General features: G+C 27.3%; 2 protein-coding genes across 4 annotated transcripts; one reads left to right on the top strand and one right to left on the bottom strand.

Moving 5' to 3' along the window:
- Nucleotides 1-134: 134 nt before the first annotated feature.
- Naa15-16 (N-alpha-acetyltransferase 15/16) lies at nucleotides 135-23,810 on the top strand. Its single transcript, XM_074244354.1, has 9 exons — nucleotides 135-334; nucleotides 760-1,107; nucleotides 1,213-1,750; nucleotides 1,878-2,188; nucleotides 2,286-2,567; nucleotides 2,660-2,873; nucleotides 21,325-21,518; nucleotides 21,591-21,699; nucleotides 22,789-23,810. Exons 1-9 carry the CDS (start codon nucleotides 278-280, stop codon nucleotides 23,442-23,444), a joined length of 2,709 nt encoding a protein of 902 aa, XP_074100455.1. The 5' UTR covers nucleotides 135-277; the 3' UTR covers nucleotides 23,445-23,810.
- On the bottom strand, nucleotides 3,064-13,150 carry LOC141528342 (uncharacterized). Of its 3 annotated transcripts, none has more exons than XM_074244351.1 (2): nucleotides 13,046-13,150; nucleotides 3,064-6,278 (listed from the first exon to the last, which is right to left on the bottom strand). In XM_074244351.1, the coding sequence occupies exons 1-2, from the start codon at nucleotides 13,133-13,135 to the stop codon at nucleotides 3,180-3,182; spliced, it is 3,189 nt and encodes a 1,062-aa protein (XP_074100452.1). In that variant the 5' UTR covers nucleotides 13,136-13,150; the 3' UTR covers nucleotides 3,064-3,179. The 3 variants fall into 3 exon arrangements, with proteins under 3 accessions (XP_074100452.1, XP_074100453.1, XP_074100454.1); XM_074244352.1 differs by having other exon boundaries at nucleotides 13,029-13,051; XM_074244353.1 differs by lacking the exon at nucleotides 13,046-13,150 and adding an exon at nucleotides 10,981-10,988.
- Nucleotides 23,811-23,937: the final 127 nt, after the last annotated feature.

The following is a 23,937-nucleotide window of genomic DNA, read 5'->3' as shown; positions in this document are numbered from 1 at the left end:
CCGAACATTTCCGACGGCGACTTTCTGTCCGGGACGACTTTATCTATATCTATGGATGTATAGTTATATACATATATTAATATAAGTATAATATAACATATATAACACATAACTGTACCTATATGTATTAATAAATTTCTTGATGACCGTGTGTGTTTCGGTCGACCACGAGGTGGTTTTGTGTGTGTAGTGAAAAAAAAATTTTTCATATTAAGGAGCTTTTAAATAACAATAATATATTAAATAATACCTATCATTTTTTTGTATTTATACAAAAATGCCCTCTAGCAATCCATTGCCACCTAAAGAAAATGCGTTATTTAAACGAATTCTCGTAAGTTTTAATTCATTATTTATAAACAAATTATTATTATTCAATTATTTATAATTTTAATACTCATGCTTATATTTTTTAGTACAACTATTACTCCCACTCATAACTCCGGCCTTCAATTAATTATCAATGAATATTTTTTATTTCTATTTCAATTATTTATTTAAAAATAGTTATTGTTTTAGTAAATTCATTTTCAATGATTGAATAAATTATTCGACGCTGTTTGATGTAATTAAATTCGGACATTTAATACAGTCCAGTTGATGAAGATGCTGAGATAAAAAACGTTCTGACCATAACCTCAATTATATATTTACAATTACACAAAATTAGATTTAGCATTGAGAGATTTAGAGCATTGACGTTGAGGTTTGTTATGTGAGTCGTAATTTTATTTTTCAATTTTGTTTTTCCAATTGCAGAGGTGTTACGAGCATAAGCAGTACAAGAATGGACTCAAGTTTGCTAAACAAATTCTCTCCAATCCAAAATTCAGCGAGCATGGAGAAACGCTCGCGATGAAAGGCTTGACGCTGAACTGCCTTGGCAGAAAAGAAGAAGCTTATGATCATGTTAGACGCGGATTGAGAAATGATTTGCAGTCCCACGTTTGCTGGCACGTCTACGGTCTGCTGCAGAGGTCTGATAAAAAATACGATGAAGCTATCAAGGCTTACAGGAACGCTCTCAAGTGGGACAAGGATAACATCCAGATTCTTAGGGATTTGTCTCTATTACAAATTCAAATGAGAGATTTGGATGGTTATAAAGTAATTTTTTTTTGTTTAAGCTTAATTTTTAATTTAACAATTTTTTTTATTTAATTTTGTTCTGTTGATAATATTCTAATAAAATGAAAAATAATTCTGTTTTAGGACACGAGATATCAGCTTTTCATGTTAAGGCCAACCCAAAGAGCATCATGGATTGGATTCGCAATATCATATCACTTACTAAAAGATTACGAGACAGCATTGAAGATTCTCGATACCTTCCGAGACTCCCCGATGATCTGCTACGATTACGAGCACAGCGAGTTGCTTTTATACCAAAACCTGGTGATCCAAGAATCAGGAGACAGCGAGCAGGCCTTGAAGCATCTTGATAAGTACAGTCATCAGATTTGCGATAAAATAACCGTAAAAGAGACCTACGGTAAGCTACGTCTTGAGCTCCAGCAGTACGAGGAAGCTGCTCAAGTCTACAAAGATCTTTTGAACATAAATCCTGAGAATACAACGTACTACGCGAAACTCGCGGAAGCTGAACGGCATACAACGCCCGAAGATACTCTTAAAATGCTCCAAAAATTTGAAGAATTGTATCCCCGTGCTCTAGCACCTCGCCGTCTCCAACTCAACTACGCGACTGGCGAACAATTTAAAATATTAGTTGATAAATATTTACGGAGAGGTAATTTTTTTTCTAATTGTTAATTGGAGATTAAATAATTTTTTATTATGAAGGATTTGAAATTAATTCTTATTGAAATTCGTTTACTTAGCGGATTAATTTTTTTTTTTTTTTCAATTTAATTTAGGGTTACATAAAGGTGTACCACCACTATTCGTCAATCTACGCTCGCTGTATACTGATCAATCAAAAATCGATGTCATACAATCATTGGTACTTGAGTACAAAGTATCACTAAATAATCATGGTCATTTTAGTAGTGCTGAAATAGATAATCCACGTGAACCAGCATCAGCTTTACTGTGGACTTGCTATTATTTAGCTCAGCATTACGATTTTCTTGGTATGACTGAGAAAGCATTTGAAGAAATAAATGCTGCACTGTCTCATACACCAACACTTATTGAACTTTTTGTTACCAAAGGACGTATATATAAGGTATTTATTTTATTTTATTTATTTATTTACTTATTTAAATTAAAAATTATCATAAAAATTTTTTATAAATCTAAAAATGAAATTATTAATTTTTTAGCACGGTGGAAATGTTCAAGATGCTTACAAGTGGTTAGATGAAGCACAAGGTCTAGATACTGCCGACCGTTATATTAATTCAAAATGTGCCAAGTACATGCTACGCGCTAATCTCGTAAAAGAAGCTGAAGAAACCTGTAGTAAATTTACACGCGAAGGTGTGCCGCCCATGGAAAATCTCAACGAGATGCAATGTATGTGGATACAGACGGAAGCTGCTCGCGCTTATCAACGCCTAGGAAAGTACGGTGAAGCGTTGAAGAAATGCCATGAAGTCGATCGCGTAAGTATAACTTGGAAAATTTTCTATATAATATACATTATATTAAGTAAATCTTAATTACCTCAATGCTAATTCTAACAATTATTTTACAGCACTTTTCGGAAATAATCGAAGATCAGTTTGATTTCCATACTTACTGTATGCGTAAAGTGACTCTAAGATCATATGTCGGACTGCTGAGGCTAGAAGATATTTTACGCTCCCATCCGTTTTACTTCAAAGCTGCCAAGTGTGCAATGGAAGTCTACCTGCGGCTTCATGATAATCCGCTACCTGATCCCACTCAAATTCAGGAGATCGACATCGGTGAGTTTTATTATTATTTATTTATTTATTAATTATTAATAGCTTTTACATTCTCATATTTTATATACATTTATTAAAATTAATCACAGACAATACACAAACATTCAGTTATACAATTATAAATTACGTATTTCATTTATATGACTTAATATTAACAAAAAATCAAAGTAAGTAATTTAAATTTATTTACAAAAAAAAAAAAAAAAAGTTGATTACTAATTTTAAAATCAGTTATGGCATTTGACTAATAAGTATAAAAAAAAAAAATAGTAAATTTTTCTTAATATTACTTTTTATAATTTATCACTACTTATTACGTTTGACCGCCTTAGCGGATCTGAATCCCCTTAGTCTAGAGCCTCCGAACTCCTGTCGCTGTCTATTAATAACATGAGGGGTGAAAAAGTAAACATGACCGTCGTCACCTGGTAATCTGTATGTAAAGTATGATCTGTGATCGTCTCTCAGTTCACCGTTCTGTCTCACATTGGAATTCGCATTAGAATACGATTGCGGATGCGAATGAGAATGAGAATGCGGAACTTTTATAAACTCAGCATCTGGATTTATCGCCGGAGGATTATTGTAATTAACACTAACATCTCCCGCAAACGAAATAGGCTTCTGGCCCTTTATTCTTTCGTAATATTTCTGCTCACGGATCCCCAGCGAAATAAAGTCACTCGGCACTCGTTGATTATAATTATTGTCATTGTTATAATTATTATAACTATCAACAGGCAACAAGCTTGGGTAATTTGACTGGTAATGATACTGCTTGTATTTATCTCCAGTTTTAATCTTTACCTGGGAGTCATAGTCGTCGATAAACTCAGCGTCTGGATTAATTGCCGATAAAGGGCGTTGATAATTAACATTAATATCATTCTTTAGGGAGTAAATATTGTCGTAGTACTCATTTTCTTTTATTTCTTTATCATAATAATTTTTGTCTCTGTCTTCAGGTTCCGGTTTTATCTGATATCTTGGTCTCTGAGTGACACTTTCATAAGCCTCCGTACTCCCACTGTAAATAGGCGTGGTGCTCGGGAGCCGATATTTTATTTTCCTTCCGAAGTTTGTGAAATATTCCTTTGTGACATCGTCCAAATACTGGTCTTCTTGTTTGGTGTAGTAATTATTACTAGAAACAGTTGTTCCTCTGTGTCTCAGTACCGACACAGGCGCTTGTGTCGTCGACGCATAGTTGAATTTATTGGTACTAACCCTAAATCTATCATCATTGTACCTTAAATCATCTTGCCATTTATTATAAAATAGTTTTTCTTCTTTAAACTCTTTTTGCACTTGCCATTTGTTGTAATATTTATTATTATTTTCATTATTATCAACATGATCTTCATTGCTGTCATTATTATCAGCGCCGTTATTTTGATAGACAATCGGATCATGCGCATAATTAACAGCCTGAAAACTGTACTGATAAATCGGCTTCGATCTGACTTTATTGGTGATATATTTCTTAGTCGTCGACAAAAATTCCCGCGGCCTAGGTGTAGAAGTAATAATCGGCTTGAAATTATAAACAGGTGCCGGTGATGAAGATATAAACTGCTTATCATAGTAAGGATTAGTAGTCTCAAAGTTACTTTTCAACATTCTCTGTCCTTGGACTCTAGAATTTTTAACCTGTGGCTTTAATGACTGGATAGGCGGCTCTATTGTCTGGTAGTCCTGTAAAGTCTGCTGCGAGGGCGTTATTTCAACGTCGTAGTAGCTAGACGTTGTCGAAATCGTCGAAGAAAGTACCGGCAAAGGCGTACTAGGCCTCAATTTACGATAAATTGATTTAGGAGGCAATTCTTTAACCACCAATTTATAATAAGACAAACGCGCCTCATTGTCTTGATAATTAATAGGCTCAGGTGTCGTTACTTCATTTTCTTCTTCGTAGTAGTAATACGAGGCTTTCAAATTACTATTTAGCTTTTCTGTTGTAACAGGCGTGGGTGTTGTTTTCTCTGTTAATTTTTTGTAGGGTGTCGTAGAATAATAAGTGACTATGGGTCGTATTTTTTTCGGCGTTGAAGTCAACACTTTAGCTTTTTCCGTCCTCCCTTCAATTACATTGCTCTTGGGCGTTGTTGCTGGAATTGATATATAATTATCCAGCTTATTTTTATTAACAGGTGAGTATTTTAATTTAGCCTTTGGAGTTTCACGCGTTGAACTCTCCATTCTATTAATTTTATTTATCTTTTCCGACTTAGCCGTTGTAGAAACAGATTCCGCATTACATTTAAGACACACTTTGTCTTTTACTGTTTCGTTGTTTTCTTCAAGTGGAGCAAAAAAATCCGGTGGAGGAGGCAAAATAATTCCAGGAACTAAAGGTCCAGGTGGAACAACTGTCGAATTGTCTAACTGATACTTGAAACTGTAAACCGGTGGATAATAAATAGACTGGTCGTCTTCATCATAATCAGTTTGGTTGGAAGGTGGCGGCACAAAGATGGCACCAGGAGGTAATGCGGGAAAAAACGGGCCAATAATCCCCGCGAACGTTGGACTAGACTTAGTCTTCCGTCCATCGTCTTCATCGTTGGAATTAGTGTCATTGGAGCTTTCATTTTGAATAAAATAAGTTCCATTGAAGGGAACCAGACCGTCTGGGATGATCCATTGCGCAGAAGACTCGTTGTCATCGCTCTCGCTAGAGTTTCGCCCTATTATTTTTATGGGCCCGCCATCAGTCAGTTGAATGGGAAATGGCGGAGGTATCTTAGGATTAGCTGGAATTCGGACTTGTCTTTTAGGTGCTTGATAGTCATCAATTGGCTCCCAATCACGCAAATTCTTTCTAGATCCTTTTTCATTGTCGTCGTAATTGCCTCCTTTGATCACCAACAAATGATTCTCTGCAAGCCATATCTCTTCGTTATCCAGACCACCGAAATTCTTGGCGTTATCCCTTGGAATATCGGGGTTTGATGAGTAGCTTATTATTCCTGGTCTCTTTGGTTTCTTGGGTGACAACTCGTTTTGTATTAAGCCGTACTTGCCTTCTTTCACTTGTTGCGCTAGAGTTTTCTTATCGTCGTCGTCATCCCGGGTGAATTTTTTCTCTTTACCGTTACCAGTTGATGATGACTGCAAACTATCCCACTTGGCAGTATCATCAGGAAGTTCTTTATCATCTTTTAACATATCCTGGATATTTTTCGGAGCATTTTTTTCAATTTCGCTAGAGTTATTGTTATTGCTAGTATTTATATTATTAGTGTTGTTATAGTCCTGGTTAGTTGATAAATTGTTATTGTTGTTGTTGTTATTCCGCTGGATGTAACGCTTGCGATGATTCGTTGCTGCACTGGTGTAATTGTTTATTGCAAGTATAGCTATTATATTGAATAATAGTAACTTTTTGAAAATTGTCCACGGCATCTAAAACAGAAAATTTATTTTTTGAAACTTTAATGACATTTTTTTATCAGTTGCGTTATTTTTAATTTATAAATATTTTTATCTTAATTTTTTAACAACCAATTTCCTACTTTGTTATTCAACAATCATATAACAAGAAAAACTTTAACGGTTTGGTATTTTATGAAGATATTTATCAATAATTAACTTTCAATCTCTGTAACTATCAGATATAGAAACGGTTAATTGACGTTTTTACAGAAAACGTTCTTTATAAAAACACAATTATCTCATCGGTACTAAATTGTTATTATTATTTTATTTTATTTCTTTGTGTGTTAATTTTAAGAATATATTAAATTTTTATAAAAACCGAATTTATAGATCCTGAGATATTGAAAAAAAAAAAAAAGAGCGAATCAATATTAATATTGATCGTTATTAATATTACGATATAACAACGCTATTCAGCGTGTAAAGATTTTTAATATGAATTTTCATGTGATATTAATGATAAATTTTATTATTATAATGAAAATTCTGTATTGATTTTAAGCGTTTAAAAATATTTATAGTATAAAAACACACCCAATGAAATTTTAACTCAATATTATTTATTTTATGCAAAAAACGTGGATTATTATTATTTAAATTATTATCAAAAAACTTTTACTTAAATTTTATTAAAATTATTCAGTAATCAAGCCATAAATTATAATAAATTTGTAGAAATATTGAAAAGTTTATAGTGCTGAAACCACGATCTTTCATAACAACAGACAGTTCATTGACTCTGCATTCTTAACTAAAAGATATTACTAACTAAATAAAATATTATTATTTTTATCATATTTATGTATTACACACTACATATATTACGTTTTATTGTAACAGATTGCCAAATATTTCGAAAATCGGTGTTATATAGAGTGAGAAGTATAGATCAACTACCAGTCTCTTTTCACGGTCAAATATTGTCCGATATGATTTAATTCTAGATGGTGAATGTTTTTGTATTGACATGTCGTAACGCATTCACTAAAATAACAGCCGCATTGTTGTACGTTTTTTTTTTTTTTTTTTTTTTTAAGTAAGATTACATATTATATATTATTTATTATGTAATTATATAATACAACAAAGTAACTTTTTTTTAATACGCGATGACGCGTTAAAAGATAATATGGATTTAAATGTATTTCAATTTCAAGTTAATTGATTCAATATTGAATCCTGAACAAAAATCGAGGGTAATTACGGTAATTATGGTACGAAGAAACAATTGCTGGCCAGCTTAACATAGCTTAGGCATAGCTATTTCTGTTGATCCAAGGAAGAAAGTTTATTTTTTTTTTAGTTCGTTCTATTTTATTGTTAATTTTAAAACGTTATATTTAATTCCGTTATTTCCTGTACATGCTCGAGTCATGAAACGTGTGTCTCTTAATTATACACATTAAATTAATAAAATCTGTATATACTGAGAAATTTTAACTTTCTATTTCTACGTAAACTTTTTTTTTTTTTTTCAAATTTCATTGCTATTCCGATCATTTCAATCTTCTGTTCACTAATTATTGAAAATAAATAATTATTATAAAAACAAAAAAAAATTATACATGCAGAAAATTTCAAAATCTAGAACTGTAATTTTTTGTTTTTATATTAATTTATTTATAGAATTTTTGTTTTTGTTTTTGATGCAGTGTAAGGTATTACAATTTTAAAAATTAAAAATATCTATCAAAAGATTTGAAACGCGAATGCTTAAATTGAATCGTGTCGCAGTGAGAGTGAAAGGCCAACGTGACCCATGGGTGTGTCTGGGTCTAGTTTCAACACTTTTCACTTATATGTACTTACTATTATACCTTGCACGTATATAAATATATTAATGTGTATATATGTAGACGGGCATGAATGTATAGATATACATTTGTAAAAAAATTTTCCCGCAAGGGGTGTAGTAATAAATTTATCCAAAAAAGGTTATTCACAATTTACAAATCATTAAGAATTTTAAAATAATGTTTCTGAATTTTTTATGCCTTAAGAAATAAGAATAACTACTCAATTAACTTTCAATCTTTAAATGATTGATTTTCGATAGTTAAAAGTAATTGAAAAGAGACAAGTGAAGGTTTGATCTAAATTTTTTTAAACAATTATTTTTATCATTAAAATTTATTATAAATATTAAGAAGTTATTTATTTTGTAAAAATTTTTTAAAAAATTCATTTTGATAATTGTAATAATTATAACAATAATATTAATAACAAACCCAAAAATTATTATTAGTTTGGAAAAAAAAAAAAAAAAATTACTAAATAATTATGAATTATTTCTACTCATAGAATACATAATACTGCAACCTGTGAGTTAAGATGATTATATTAACTACATAGAACAAGATCGGGATGAGAGACGATTATTATGCAAGTATAAAACGTGCTTCCTCGCGTTCCGAGTAGTACATAATAGTCGCGCGGTCAATGCCAAGGTATTCTGCTTTGCTTCTTCAGCCTCTCTCTTTATCTCACTCATACCCATTAATAAATAAATATAAATATAACTATATTTGTATATAATGCCCTCATAATTATCATACTTGAATATTGATATCCGCAACTCTTACTACTTCACATTTCATTAAATTTATTCGCCAATAAATGAATAAATAAAGTTAATACAATATAATAAAATTAACGATTTTTATTTTGAATGAAATACTTCTCACGTTCCGTTGATTTATAATAAAACTATTATAATATATCAGCGTAAACGAGTGCAGTTGCAGTTGCAGAATTATAAATCCACAATAAATATCTCTCGAACCTAACAGGATATTTTTTTTTCTATTTAATCAATTATTATGGAATTAACTGATACATTATATTAGATTATATTATTTTTTTTTTTTAAAGTAATTATCGATGAACTAATTGTACAGGATATTCCCCGCATAGCTTGTTTTATAACGACGTTTTTATACTTCATAAAATTTTTATTTGATATTATTATTATTACTATCATCAGATTAATTAAATTGTTTATCGACCATTGATTTTTTAATGTTACAAGTTTTTTCTTGACTTTATTTGCATTTTAAGTTAGAAATTTTTCAATTTAAATTTTATTGTGAATTGTCTCAAGTTTTGCAATTGAAATTGTCAATGATTTATTCAAAATAATTTAAATTATACATAATTATTTGAATTTCAATGTTTGTATTAATTATGATCATTTATTCACTTTGTAATATACGAAATAATAATTCCAGTTTAGCTATTGACAGTATATTAGATTATCTATTAAATAATAATATTTAACTATGTATGTTATGAATTTATTATCGATTAGGTGTTGATGCAATAATTATGTTAATCTAAGCGGCATTGTCAATCTTTTCAGAGGGTGGAAAAATTATGTACGCCGTTTACCTATTATTAAACTTCTTTCACTCTATAAATTTTAAATTATCCAAATTTTAAGAAATTCGTTTTCCTCAATTTATTATAATTTAAAAATTTTTTCCAAACTTTTTTCTTTAGAAGTTTAGGAATAATCTTAATAATAATAATAATAATAATAATAATAATAATTCAATATCATGTTTTAAATTCTGAGAAAAAAATTAATTTCTTCTTGATTTTTTTTTTATTTATAATCCTGAATTCATCAGAAACAATATTTTTTTTCTTTAAGCTACAAATTATTTAAAAAAAATTAAATGATCAACAAAACCATAAATGCAACTCTATTAAATTTTTTACAAATTTCCATTAACATACAATATCCATGACTCATCAGCATATTTTAAGCAGGTTTCACAAGTTTTTCTGCCAATTCGCGTTTCTTAAACAAAGTCTCTCCCCAATAAACTAAAAAGATAAATAAAGGAAAAACTTTATTACCCACTCGGAAATGCAAAAAATTTCAAAGTCCCGATCCAATCTCAGTTAACATTCAATAAAAAATCCAATCTTTACAATTCTAATCAGTTTCAATAAAAACGCTTAAACGAGCGGATTTCCCAACAACAAAAAAAATCATGAATCACTCAATATATAAATATAAACATAAATTATTAAAAAAAATGCACCAAACCGAGTCTCAAACCCGGATCATTCCGACCGTAATTATTCTAATCTATCCATCAGATCCATTATTCTTTTCCGAGTTATTTCAATTAACTAATTTTTTCCCACGACCAAAAGACAAAAAATAAAAATAATAACAAAGTGTTATCGCCGAAATCAAATTTAAATAAAAGCTAAACATCACATGAGCATTATTTAATACAATTATCACATGTCCGTCAATTGAATTAATACATTGCCCAATAGATGCATAACAAGACAAGATAAACATATATATATTTAACAGATAATAGGTAATAAATCTAAAAGCAAACCGATACCGATACAATGCCAGCGTTTTTTTTTTTTTTTTTTTTTTTTTTTATTTTTAGTTTCACAAATGTTACAATTGTAATATTTAACTTCACATATATTTATATAAATAATATACAAGGATTATGTTATATTACGAGTATGAGCTAATGCATTAGCATGTTACAATTGAAACGTACAAGACATAATATGTATATGTATATCTATGATATTAAATCCACAGAATATTTATTAAGATAAAGATATATAAATTAAAAAATAAATCCGCCCTCATGTAAACTTTTGAACGCATTCCCACGCTCGAATTGACCTCTCTCTCTTTTTCTTTCTCTGTGGGGCCTCAACTCCTTGCAATTTAATAGCAAACAGCAAATATAATAGCAAGTATATTCACTTCAGAGTTAAACCCAGCTCGGTATCCACAAACTACCAAACAGTAACGATACATTCCATCCACCGTGAATAAAATGTTTTATTAATTCGAGTTTTATTTAAATTTAAATTTAACCTGAGGTCGCATCAAGGTTTTAACCATTTTTAAGTCAATGACAATGACTTCTGCACATTTAATTATATTTCATACAACTTAATCGTTGGCTTTTTTATGAAAAATTTTGAACTCTTACATTTAACTAAAGGTTATTCGTCGTTTATTCTTTATTCTTTAAATCTACTACACGCGACTCATTTTATTTGATTTATTTTTTTACGAGATTAGATGAGAAAACAACGCAAGTATTTTATTTATTTACTTTTTATTTGGTGTAGATGGAAATAATAAAACTGTTAACGTAGGGTAATGATAATCACTAGTTTAATGTGAAAGTAATGTAAATGATTGAATGATTCTGTCAAATTTGTTGATTATCATTTTATAATACTTTATTTGAATAATAGAGCTAAGCAAATCCACAAAAGTAGAGTAAACAGATTTGTTAACGATATCATTTATTTACCGTTTTAGATTTGTCAAGTTAAACATGTAATGGTATGATTTATGCTATGATAATCTTTATTAATAGATCTGACTTGGTTTGTTATTTTATTTTATGCTTTCGCGGTAAAATTATTTTGAAGATTAATCATAAGTTTTTTTTGGGTAATTGTGATGAAAAAGTTTTTAGATGATTAGTCATACATGGTGATAATAATAATAAATAAATAAATAATTTTAAGTTAACATTAATAATCTGCAATAATTTTTAATTGATTATTATTATTATTAGTTTATAATTTTTTTTGTTTAAAATTTTTTTTTACACTTAAATTTTAAATAAAAATATTTGGAAATTTTTATAAAAATTTCCAACGGATCAAACAATAATTAATTTAATTTTATTAAACTAATAAAAGTTAATAAAGACTATAAGACTAAATTATAATAATAAAATCTTAAAATTCCTGCTGTTTAATGATACAAGTTTTGATTAAGAAAAAAAGTATCCAATGACTGAGATTTAAAGCACTTGATTATTCTATTCTCTTTTTATATGCTTAATTAAATATTGTTGTTACTTTTTATGGCTTGTTAGTTGCAAGTGTTACTGTTTGAAGTATTACTGTTGTTAATTTAATTCAATAGGAATAAACAGGTGTTTTTATTAAATGAAGTATTAGGCAAAAACACTTAGATCTCAGCAATAACTCCAAATAAGGTAACTAAATTTTATTGCAGTTTTATCTGAATATTAAATGAATAATTATATTTTTACGAAGCAAAATCATTGTAATTTTTCATTAAAACAAGGTACTATTTTTTTTTTTTTTTTTTTTATTTTTACCTCTTGAATAAATTTTTTTTTTAATTATCTAATTGAACATCAAATATTAAAATAATTCAGCTATTTTATTCTATAAAGCGCTCCTCATGTCGCAATGACTTTTTGTCATTTAGTCAATATCAAATTTTTTTTTGTTTATTTAATTTTTCAAAATTTTTTTTCAATGAAAAAAAATTCATATAATGTTAAAAAATTATTTCTAACTCAAATTTATATTTAAAAAATAAAAAAAATATTGTCGTTAAAATGAGAATAAATTTATAATTATCCTGAAGATAAATTTTTTAAAAGTCATTTTTAATAATTAGAAACAAAATTTTTCATCGTATCTTTGAGGTATTTTTATTTATCATATAATAAGGTTAATTTAATTTGGTAGAAACTCCAAAAAATAATTTACCATTTTAAACAATCACTTACGATGTTAATAGATCAAAAATCATAAATAGATCAATTGAAGTTATTCTATAAGAGATATTTATTGAACCAAAAATTTCTAATGAATAAAAATGAACCGTGAATTAATAAACACTTTGAAATAAAAGTAACTCTCACTATTGACAGCAATAAAACTAACAAATAAAATAAAATTACTGTTGATTGTTGACTGTTGATTGAAACAATAGATAAACCAATAATTTGTCCTTTAGTTCGCAACAATAAAGCTTCAGAATAAATTTGCATTGACCGTAATGATATACATGATCACAATGATGTTTACGACTTTCACCATCAACAGAAGTACCATTATAAAAATCTAAATTACGGGTCGTGTAATCACTATTGATTGTCGATCGTTAAAGTAAAAATGTAACAAAAAATAACATTCACTCATTAAATATTCAGACTACAAATTACAAACTTCTAATTCACCTAGACGAGGAATGAAATTATCAAATTAATCAGCAATTGACTTCATGAGAAAAAAAAAAAAAGGTTAATCACTCACGATTTTTTTCTGTCGAAATCGAAATCCTACTGATGTTCTTTGGTACATTAATTAAGTAGTAAATAATAATTTTTTTTTTTTTTTCAACTTTTTTCAAAATTACTTTCTATCATAACTTTTTATTTGTAATTGAAAACTATAATCACTCAAAGTAATATGCACCGTGTAATGTGCATACGTTTAAATCCAACGTTCCCATGTGTTTAATTTTGAGTTTTTAAGTAATAATTATTATAATGAAACACTACTATTTATCAATAATTATTGTGTTTGATTGAAATAGGTTTAAAATAAAAAATTTAGTTATCGAGGAGGAGGAATGTTGGTGTAATTGCACGAAAATAAATTAGCCACACATGCACTAAATATCTTGAATAACTGAGTTTGACTGAGGCACTGAATATCCTCGTGCTCGTGTATTGCCTCCACCTCGAGTAAAAACTGATCTCACCATACATCCCTTCTCTCTTTGCATTATCGTTAGTCGTCTTGTTGTCTATACTATATAGATATAGATATAGATGTAGATATAGTACTTTTGGTATATATATATATATATATATATATATATATATATATATATATATATATATATATATATATATATATATATATTATAATTTTCCACTTCTGCTACCTCCAACTCATTCAGTCTTAAATGCATGCTGGAGAAGGAAGGGAGCCTTTCTTATTTTCCTTTCTTATATTCCCCATTAAATCTATATTTTAGTATCTACTTAGCAGGGTCATGTATTAATTAACGCTATTAATTATTTTATTTTCATAATTGTCATCTGCTTTATAAAAATAATAAAAAACAACTTCAACAATCGATTATTATATCGAATTTTAAAATAAAGTTATTTACTAAGTTTGCACTCAAGTTCAACCATAATTATCAAATTTTTTTAAACTTACAATAATCATAATTATAATAATTCATTATTACTCTTTACATTAGTGATATTATTATTATTATTATTATTATTATTATTATTATTATGAACATTTTATACAATTTATAATCTAAATTTTTAATGTGGTTAATAATTCATTCTTATCGAGGATTTTTTTAATAAAAAAAAAATTCATTATAATAAAAATAAAAAATACATAATTATTCTTCATTTAAAAAAATGTTTATTATTACAAATAAGCTATAATTTTTTTTTTATAAATACAACCACGGGGTCAACTTAAATATAGATCGTGAGAGTTGAAATATTTATTAAATTTATATTACGAAGGTCAAAAAATGTAATATTTACTAAATTATATTAATTTTGAGTTTATTCAATTGCAATATAATCAACCTTGATTGATAATATTTTTCACAGATTGTTTTATGTAATATTAAGTAGCAAGTTTTTAAAATAAATTCTAAGAATAAAGACGTTTGATTACGTGATTCAATTACTACGGTGACATGGATGATTATTGTGATGATGACAATTAAGTTCCTCCAATATCTATTTATGGGAATCTATTATATATTTATTCCGAGCATTAATATGTAGGCGTTTATAGATGAATCATTATAAATACTTGAAGATATTTTTATTAATAATAATTTATTCAAGTAATTATAACTGGGTAATTTATTATTTTACTATTTTTATTGTTCGACGTCATAAAAATTCTTGATAATTAATAACGAGGATAAGAATCTATAATCCTTAAAATTTCTGTCGTTTAAGATTTATTACGGTTTTTTAATCAATATTGTCCTTATTGAAATTAGTATTAATAATTTTTATTATTATTATTATTATTACTATATCGATTTTTAATTTATTTCAATTAAAAAATACATGTAAAAAAAATAATTAGTTTAATATTTGCAGAGAAAGTTTATATAAAATAAAACCTAAAGCGTGCGTACATAAATAATAATACTGAAATAAAAGTAAAAAAAATGAGTAAGTAGTATGTATATAATAGTGTTTGCCAAGGTGAAGGAATACACGTTCTCACTATTGTATTAAGTGATAAACTATCTTTTATACAAATTGTTTAATTCTATTCATTTTTCATTAGTGTTTTTTATCCGCCAACTTCTATTCATCGTGAGCGCAGACGTGTGAACACAAGTAGAGCTAATTCGTTAAACAATTAACGCGCGCATCTATCATTATTTATTGCATCTCTATTATTATATACTCCAGCTCTATGCTTTATCCTTTCAACTTCAACTAATATAACATCAGGCCCCAGTACTGCCTTTTTCTCACTACCAACGAACAAAACCTTGGGTTAATCACTAGTGTAGCATCACTAAGATCACGATTTAGCCTTGGGGTTTCCCATGCGATATAATCTGAAAAAATAATGAATTATTATTAATATTAACAATAATAATCATAATAATAGTAACAAAAACTAAACAATTATACAATCGTTTTTTACTTATATGAATTTTAAAAATTGCACGCGAGAAATTCCATCAACATATATTATATGAAAGTTACAATTTTTTCTCAAAGAATAAATTTATTTCGATTGAGTCTTAAATTTTAAAGCTTCAAAATTAATGAAAGTAATTGTATATTGTTGCATTTAAATTTATTCGCCGAAATTAGGAAATGATGAACTCGTTGACTTAAGACGGATTGGAACCCGGAACTTTGCGCTTGACCCTTAATTTCGGTTAATACGACGCTATACTAGCAGCCAACAATTTTCAAAATATCCATCGTCTGTTTATATTTTTCCATAGACTGTTTATTTAGTTTATTTAAAAGTTTATATTTTTTCTGAAATTATAATTACATTCAAATTTACTCGATAATTATTTTATAAACAATAAATATATATTAGTTTGTTCGTATTTATTGATCAATTATATTTATTCCTTCACCGTACTTTTCTGTGACCAATACTAAAAAGTACATAATTTATTTTATAAAATTAAAATATTTTTATGTTAGTCCTCCACAACGGACATCAACTTATACATTAACAAATAATTAATCCAAAATTAATTAGTTTGTTTTATTAATATCTAGGATAAAAATAAATTTATTATTGCATTTAATTGAGGGTATAATGGTGTAGGTAAATGAATTAAGAAAATAAAATGAGCGTTTAAGTACAAGTTGTTTATTGCCCTGGCGTCGTCATTTATTTACGAGTTAATCCACAACTATTAACAAATAACATATCTCAACGCTTTAATATCAAGAAGTATCCATGAAATTTTTTGTAATAAAAAATTTAAAGGTAAAAAAATTCAAATTAGATGCACACACTTTCTTGCGATAACTAGAGCGTTTTATTTATTTATTTTTTTTCCACAAGATCACATAGTTTCTTTTAAAGAAATATAGCCCGACAACATATATCTAAATATATAGATGAATATTTCTAAAAATCCGGACGTTATCATTACCATTAAAATTTCACTTGCACAGGAAGAAATTATCATTCCTATAACTCTTATGCTTTTTTTCCTTCATCCGCAAGGAAATAAATACTTAAAATGTATGTCACTAAGCGTTAGATGGTTAGTTTGTGGTAAATTTCTGCATGAATTATCAGTTATAACCTATTAGATTTAGATTTATATCGAAAATGTAATAAATAAATAAAGCTAAGATATTATAAAGAATAATATTTTTCTCTGAGCACTTTCTTGGCTTTCTTGTCGCGTGAAATTAGAAATTGTGAATCGTGGCATCATTAGGTATTCTCGCGACATTGTTACGGTATTTTTTACAATCTACAAGTACAATGACCTTGTATAGAATACAAATAATGTTTAAATATATATTATACTGAGCTCGCTGTTGAGGAAAGTAGTGAGCAAAAAAATTAATGACTAAGAAACAGTGAAGGTGATGCATAAATAGTAAAAGTGTCGCGCCTTACTTGTTTTATTTATTTTTTTTTTTTAAACATTTTCTTTGTTGCCTTTATTAATATTTTTATTGTGAATAATAGAGATTATGATTTCACTTTTAGTTTACGGAAATTAATATTTTTATTCTTTTAGAGTATTTTATTTAAAAAATTAAAAAAAAAAACAAATTTAAAATGTAACATATTTAAAGTAATATTTGTTATTGGCTTTGAAAAATTTTTGAAATGTTTTTGTTGTAGATTGCAAAGGCTGAAAACGTTTCAAAATTAATGGTTACGGGTCATAAATAAAAGTAAAGTAATGCATTAAAAAACTAATGTAACGACAGTTTACAGTTTAGTTTATAATGTAATAATCACAATTGTAAACAATTGATAGGTTTACATTCTAAAATTGACATGAAAATAAATTTACGTAACTCATTAAAACACACAAATAAAAAAAGAAAAAAAAATTACATAATGCATAATAAATAAACCCATAAATAAAATATAAAATATAAATTAGATAATTCTTGATATAAATATTTTATATCTAGCAGACAATACTCTGTAATAATCATACCGCGTGACGCTGAAATGAATTCACTCAAATGAAATTTCGTCTTCCTCGTTTCTTCTCTTTTTTCGTGCAGTATATATATGTATATGTTTTATCCATTTTTTTCTTAGCTGCACTACTGTTTATATGTTCAGAATTAAGTGTAATATAAGAGTACATGCTTACTGTGTTTTTTATTTATAACTAAACATGTAGTTTTAAATTGTAAGCACGTTTATTGTGTTTCACCAAGCGAAAATTCACTTTTCTTTTTTACATACATAAGTACCCGAGTTTTAAATTAAATAATTTCGTGCAAGAAATTTATTGTCATCACAATTTTTTTATTCTTGCATCAGTACTTATTTTTTAGAGAATTTTTCTCTAATCATCATTATTATTTCATTTTTTTTTCTTCTAGTGAGAATAATAATAGTAATAAAATTATACTAATAAGTACAATATTTATCAAAATTTATGCATCATACATCTTTATTCTCTTTTTAATTACCAAGAATTATTGTAAAAAATTTGATAAAATTGCACTTAAAGGTTTGTTGAACTTTTACATTTTTATAAAATAATTTGGTAATTTTTTACAAGTGGGGTCAAACGTATTTTTGGCCATATTTAGGTGAAAAATTAACTTTTTTTTCAGTCTGCTTGTTTTTACGCCGGATTTATGATGGTGATACAGAAATCAAAAAATTTATATTTCAATAGCTTTTTTGCCTGTAAAAGTTGGAAAAAATTTTAGCTCTCATGTTTTTGGATGAAATTTCTATTTTATCTTTTTTTGATATATTTTTTTAAAGGACATAAAAAAACGAACAATTAAAAAAAAAAAAAAAAAGTTGAATATCACAACTTTTTAAAAATTTTATTAATTTTTTTGAAAATTTGTTAAAATTGTGAATGAAAATTAAAATGGTAGACCCCAATTGTAAATAATTACCAAAAATTTTTATCGTAAAAAATGTTAAAAATACTATTACTGGAATCATTAGAAATTAAATGATTTATTTTTTTCTTAAAAGGTAAAAGAGATAATATTTAAAAGTCTGAATATTATAATAATTATTATTTCAGATCTTTTTTTTTAATTTTCTACAAAATGTTTGCACTTAAATTTTGAACATTAATTATCATTAATTTTTGGGAATTAACATTGATGTTATCACCATATATGACTGATCATCTAAAAACTTTTCATCACAATTTTCCAACAAAATAATTTATGATTAATCCTGAAACAATTAATAAAATAACTAATCATACTTACCAAATCAAAATTATTATTATTCATAATTTTTTTTTATTTCTACAATATTAACACGTAATACAATTGACTCATATTTTGTAATTTTTATTTACAATGAGCAGAACAATTACGCGGCCTTGACACGTTTAAAAATTCGGATACCATTTAAGTGGTTCTAATTTTTTTTCATAACCATACACATCTATAAATACATATATATATATATATATATATATATATATATATATATATATATATATATATATATATATATATATATATATAAAAGTACGAAAAGAGTTTACACAATCAATTGGGGCGTTGTGCATTCTACTCATTCTATAATCAGTACGTAGAGGTAACATAACAATGTAATGGTACATTTTAAAATGCCTTTCCAACTCGACGACGACGTCGGCTCAGACTACGACGATGACGATGACGATAGTCTAATAAGTATAACGGTTGCTAGCTATAGATATACACCATTGTTTAACTGAATCTTTATTTTATTTTTAAATTTATTATTTTTCTTTCTATTTATTTATTTTATTTTATTTTATTTTATTTTATTTTATACTAGAAGGCAGAAAGCGAACGCCACGCCTAACCGTGGCCTCACGTGGTGCACGTTTTATACACACCCTTCACCATACTCGTGATATACACATACCTCTCACATAATAATGCTATCGCTAAATTCAATGTAATAATAAAGACACGTGAATACCTTACATTGCTCTATAAATATATACATTTAACACATTATTACATTCTTTTATCACGTGTTGCCTTAAACTCAACAAGCTTTTTAATATAATCACTCTTTTCATTTTAATTTATTCAATTAGATAAATATCTTCATTCATTTTTTCACCACAAAATATTCAATATTTTTACTAATTTATTATTAATAATGACCTTCTCTGTCATATTTCCCTATGGCATTAATTCATTAATAAAAAAAAAAATTCTGAGCTTGTAAAATAAAAATTGCCATAATCAAGACTCGAACCCGGTCCTACTGTTTCAAGTTTAATTCCTCGCTGTGCCAAAAACAGTACACAACTGTTTATTCAATTCATGATGAGTATGAAAGAACAATTTTTTTAATTAAAAGTTTATTAAAACTCTCTAATCTTTAAATAATTTTCTTTCTTTATAGACGTAAAAATTATTAAGAAATTTTACTACGTATTTTTTATCTTAACTTAAATCTTAAATCCGCTATTTTAAGTTAGAAAACTAATAAACATTAACTTCATATTTTCAACTATTAATTTTTATAGTTAGAAAACGCGTGCAAGTCATCGCATCGATAAAACGTGTAAATATGTGAATAATAACTGTATACAAGTCATAAAATGAATAATTTATTAGCTCAATATTTGAGGTCAGTTAATTCTTTAAAGAAAATTTAATTTAAAATGGACAATGAAAAATTTAATTCAGAGTTTGAAAAATCCCAACTAATAAATCTTAAAATTTTTCTAAAACTACATTCTTTATTATAAAGTAATTAATTGGTATAAAAAGTAAAGTCTACACCCAGTAGACAAAGATTAAAGTAAAATTAAAAAAATTAATTGAAAGAAAAGTTAGTACCATAAATTGGAGTTAATTAAGTTATAATTATTACCTGGAAAGTAATTTAAAGATAAATTGGTAAAAGAAATAAGAAATTGATCAAGATATTTGTCTCAACATAAAAATATAATCAAATAGCAATTTGTTAATACTTACGAGGATATTGATGTAATAAAACTAAAGAAATAGAGTATTAATTAAAAATTTTTTTTATTCTACGAAAGAGGAATTTTTATTATACCTATCTATCTATCGTATATGCATGTAGTTTAGTTTATTTAGTAATATTTATTGATGTAATACAATTGTAGTTCGTCGATTACATCAACTGTAAATTAACAATTATTTATGTATACTAAATATGTAGAGTAAAAAATTTGTACATATTAAATAAATAGATAGGATAATTATAATAGGAAAAATAACACATATAAATATAATTTTATTTACGGTTGAAATACAAACCTCGCAAATTCATGAGCCATGTCGGCTGTTCTATGTTCTATGATGCCCACTTTTATTATTAAATTATAATTATAATAATAAGTTATTTAAAAAATTTATTATATAATTAGAAAGTGTTGATATTTTTTTTATGGATTTAGAAAATGTTATTATGCTTTCAATTTGAATAATTGAGTAATTACTTATTACAGTTTTTCCTTTTTTTTTTGTAGAAAATTTGGCGCCTTCGGAGCTCAAAAAGCTGAGAAATAAGCAACGGAAGCAGCGCAGAAAGGCCGAACTTGAACGACAGCAAGCTGCTCAAGCTCAAGAAAAACGAGAACAGCATAATAAGTCTCGGCAGCAAGCCGATGCCGATTTTGAACAACCGACTTTAGATGAATTAATTCCTGAGAAACTTGAACGAGTATATATTTATTTAATTATCTAAAATTAGAGTAAATTATTTAAAAGTACTCAAACAAATAATTACTTACAGGTTGAAGATCCACTTGAACAAGCCATCAAGTTCTTACAACCATTGCAAAACTTAGCTGCTGATCGTATTGAGACTCATTTGATGGCATTTGAGATCTACATACGCAAAGGTTTGTTTCATTTCTTGCTTATTTGACTAGAAAATCGAACGCGCTTTGCGCGCTTCTGTCAAAATGTTTATTATCGACAATTGAATTAATCAAAATTTGTACAACTTTTGTTGTCATAGTAACCATTGCTATGGTAGCCGTTGCCAAAGTGCGCAGAAAAAAAGGTTCACTTGAACCAAGAAATTTTTTTTTCTTCCTAATTATTTTCTTGAGAGAAAAAAAAATTTTTTTTTTGACACAAGAAATTTCACTATTCCAACAAAATTAATTTTCTTACTTTACGAAATACGTATCTTGATCCAAAAAAATTTATTCAAGTCAAGAAAATCTTGTTGTTCTAAGAAAATTCAGCCTCTTGCACCAAAAAATTTAGTTCTTGATAGAAGTAAGTTTTCTTGCCTTGAGAAAATTTTTCTCTTGCTCCAAAAAATTAAATATCTCGATAGAAGTAAATTTTCATTAATATTTTTATTGATTAATATGTCAAATGGGAAGATCAAATAATATTGAATCATTTTTTTTTATTCAACATGTAAAATTGCACGCCAAAACAATATAAAATGGGTATCAAATATTCAAGAGAAAAATTTCTTAAAGTAAGTGGCGCTGCTTCCCTTAAGTATCTAAAAATCTTGATCAAATATAAAAATTTATTTTATCAAGTATTTATGATAATTTGAATTAAGAAAAAATTACTTCCACCAAGAATAGAATTTCAAGAAAAATTTTTACTTCGGCCAACACAACTTTGATCTTCCTTCAGATACCCGAAAATTTTCTTGAGCCAAGAATTTTGTTCTCCAGTCAAGAAATTTTTCCTTCTGTGTGGTTACCATAGCAACGAAAAGTGACAACAATGAAAACGTCACAACTTTTTAATAAAAGATACTAAAAAGCTTTTACTTATAAAGTTAAAAAGGATGGAAATTTATTTCTGAATCTTATTAGATTAAAATAGTTGATTAAAAAAATTTTAATTGTCATGATTTTAGTGGAAAAGAATAAAATTAATGAAGTAAACGTAATACACAACAAAATTAATGAATAATTACAGAATAACAATAATTAATAAAAAATTAATTGTTACAGCTAAAATTTTATTAATGTTGCGATCAATTAAGCGCGCTCACCGTCTAGATGCAAACAATCCAGAGCTGCATTCATGCCTGGTACGGTTTCTAAAATTAACAATAAACCAACAACAACTTGAGGGCCCAGTCGCAAAAGTTATAAAGCGACAAACCAGTGAAATATTTTCTACCACCGACCCAGTTAAATTCAACGGTGAATTTTTGAATAAAAACAAAAAGTCATTGCCCCACTTATTCCAAGCTGGACGCATGATGTACTTGTTGGATTCTAGCGCACAGGAAAAAGCTCTTTCGCTTGTCATTAATTGCTGTGACGATGATAATGCATGTAATGCTAATGGTAATGAAAGTAATGGTGGACTAGTAGGTGTAAATTTGAACAATTGTGTAAGGATATTAGAAGCTCTGCGTAACAATGATTTCGGTCCATGTGACGAGGCAGTAGATAAATACACGGCTAAATGTCACAAACGTTTTCCATATGCTGCGGCTTTCAAACCACCGGAGGTAAACAGAGCTGATGGATTAAATGTTATCATAAGTAATCCGAGTGGTAACACTACCGTTGTCCATCCAACAGCTTCGGTAAATATTAATCATCAGTCATCATTATCATCAGTGGGTAAAGATAAATCAGCCACAATTAAAAATTGATTGTGATTAAATCCAAAATATGACAAAAAGCTCATTTGCGTACGTACATTATTAGCGATGTATAATGTGTAATTGTGTTGTTTGTGATTAAATAGAATGATATGAGATTGGTCAAAAACACATGATAATATTAATAATAATAATAATAATAATAATAATAATAGTAATTATTATTATTGTTAAACAATTAATTAATTAATATTAATCATAATACTGATTATTAAATTATGCCAATTTTAATTTTTTCAAATACAATAAAAGATGCGCGGATAAAAAAAAATAATTTAAAAAACAATAACACGAAACGAATAAATATGTGAGCAAACAATTATAAGTTCGTAATAAAGATAATTGAATTGAAAATAATATCATTTAAAGTTTGTTAGTCCTTTATTAGGAATCATTTTTTTAGATCAATTTACCTTCAATAATCCGATCTTTTATATAAATTTATCCTAGTTATTTTTTTTTTAATTTTCCTCCCGTACTAATT

The sequence above is a fragment of the Cotesia typhae genome, unplaced genomic scaffold (assembly GCF_013202065.1).
Source record: "Cotesia typhae breed Kobodo isofemale line unplaced genomic scaffold, CoteBio_Ctyphae contig_43, whole genome shotgun sequence".
NCBI lineage: Eukaryota > Metazoa > Arthropoda > Insecta > Hymenoptera > Braconidae > Cotesia > Cotesia typhae.
The sequence above is the reverse complement of the archived record's forward strand: the minus strand, read 5'-3'. Positions and strand labels throughout refer to the sequence as shown.

What these genes read in the sequence shown, in the direction of transcription:
- Naa15-16 (XM_074244354.1), top strand. Translation starts at nt 278, where the DNA reads ATGCCCTCTAGCAATCCATTGCCACCTAAAGAAAATGCGTTATTTAAA. An exon ending in CGTTATTTAAACGAATTCTC is followed by an intron (nt 335 to 759) that starts GTAAGTTTTAAT and finishes TTCCAATTGCAG; the next exon opens with AGGTGTTACGAGCATAAGCA. An exon ending in AATTCAGGAGATCGACATCG is followed by an intron (nt 2,874 to 21,324) that starts GTGAGTTTTATT and finishes TTTTTTTTGTAG; the next exon opens with AAAATTTGGCGCCTTCGGAG.
- LOC141528342 (XM_074244351.1), bottom strand. Translation starts at nt 13,135, where the DNA reads ATGCAAATTTATTCTGAAGCTTTATTGTTGCGAACTAAAGGACAAATT. An exon ending in TCAACAGTCAACAATCAACA is followed by an intron (nt 6,279 to 13,045) that starts GTAATTTTATTT and finishes TTTCTGTTTTAG; the next exon opens with ATGCCGTGGACAATTTTCAA.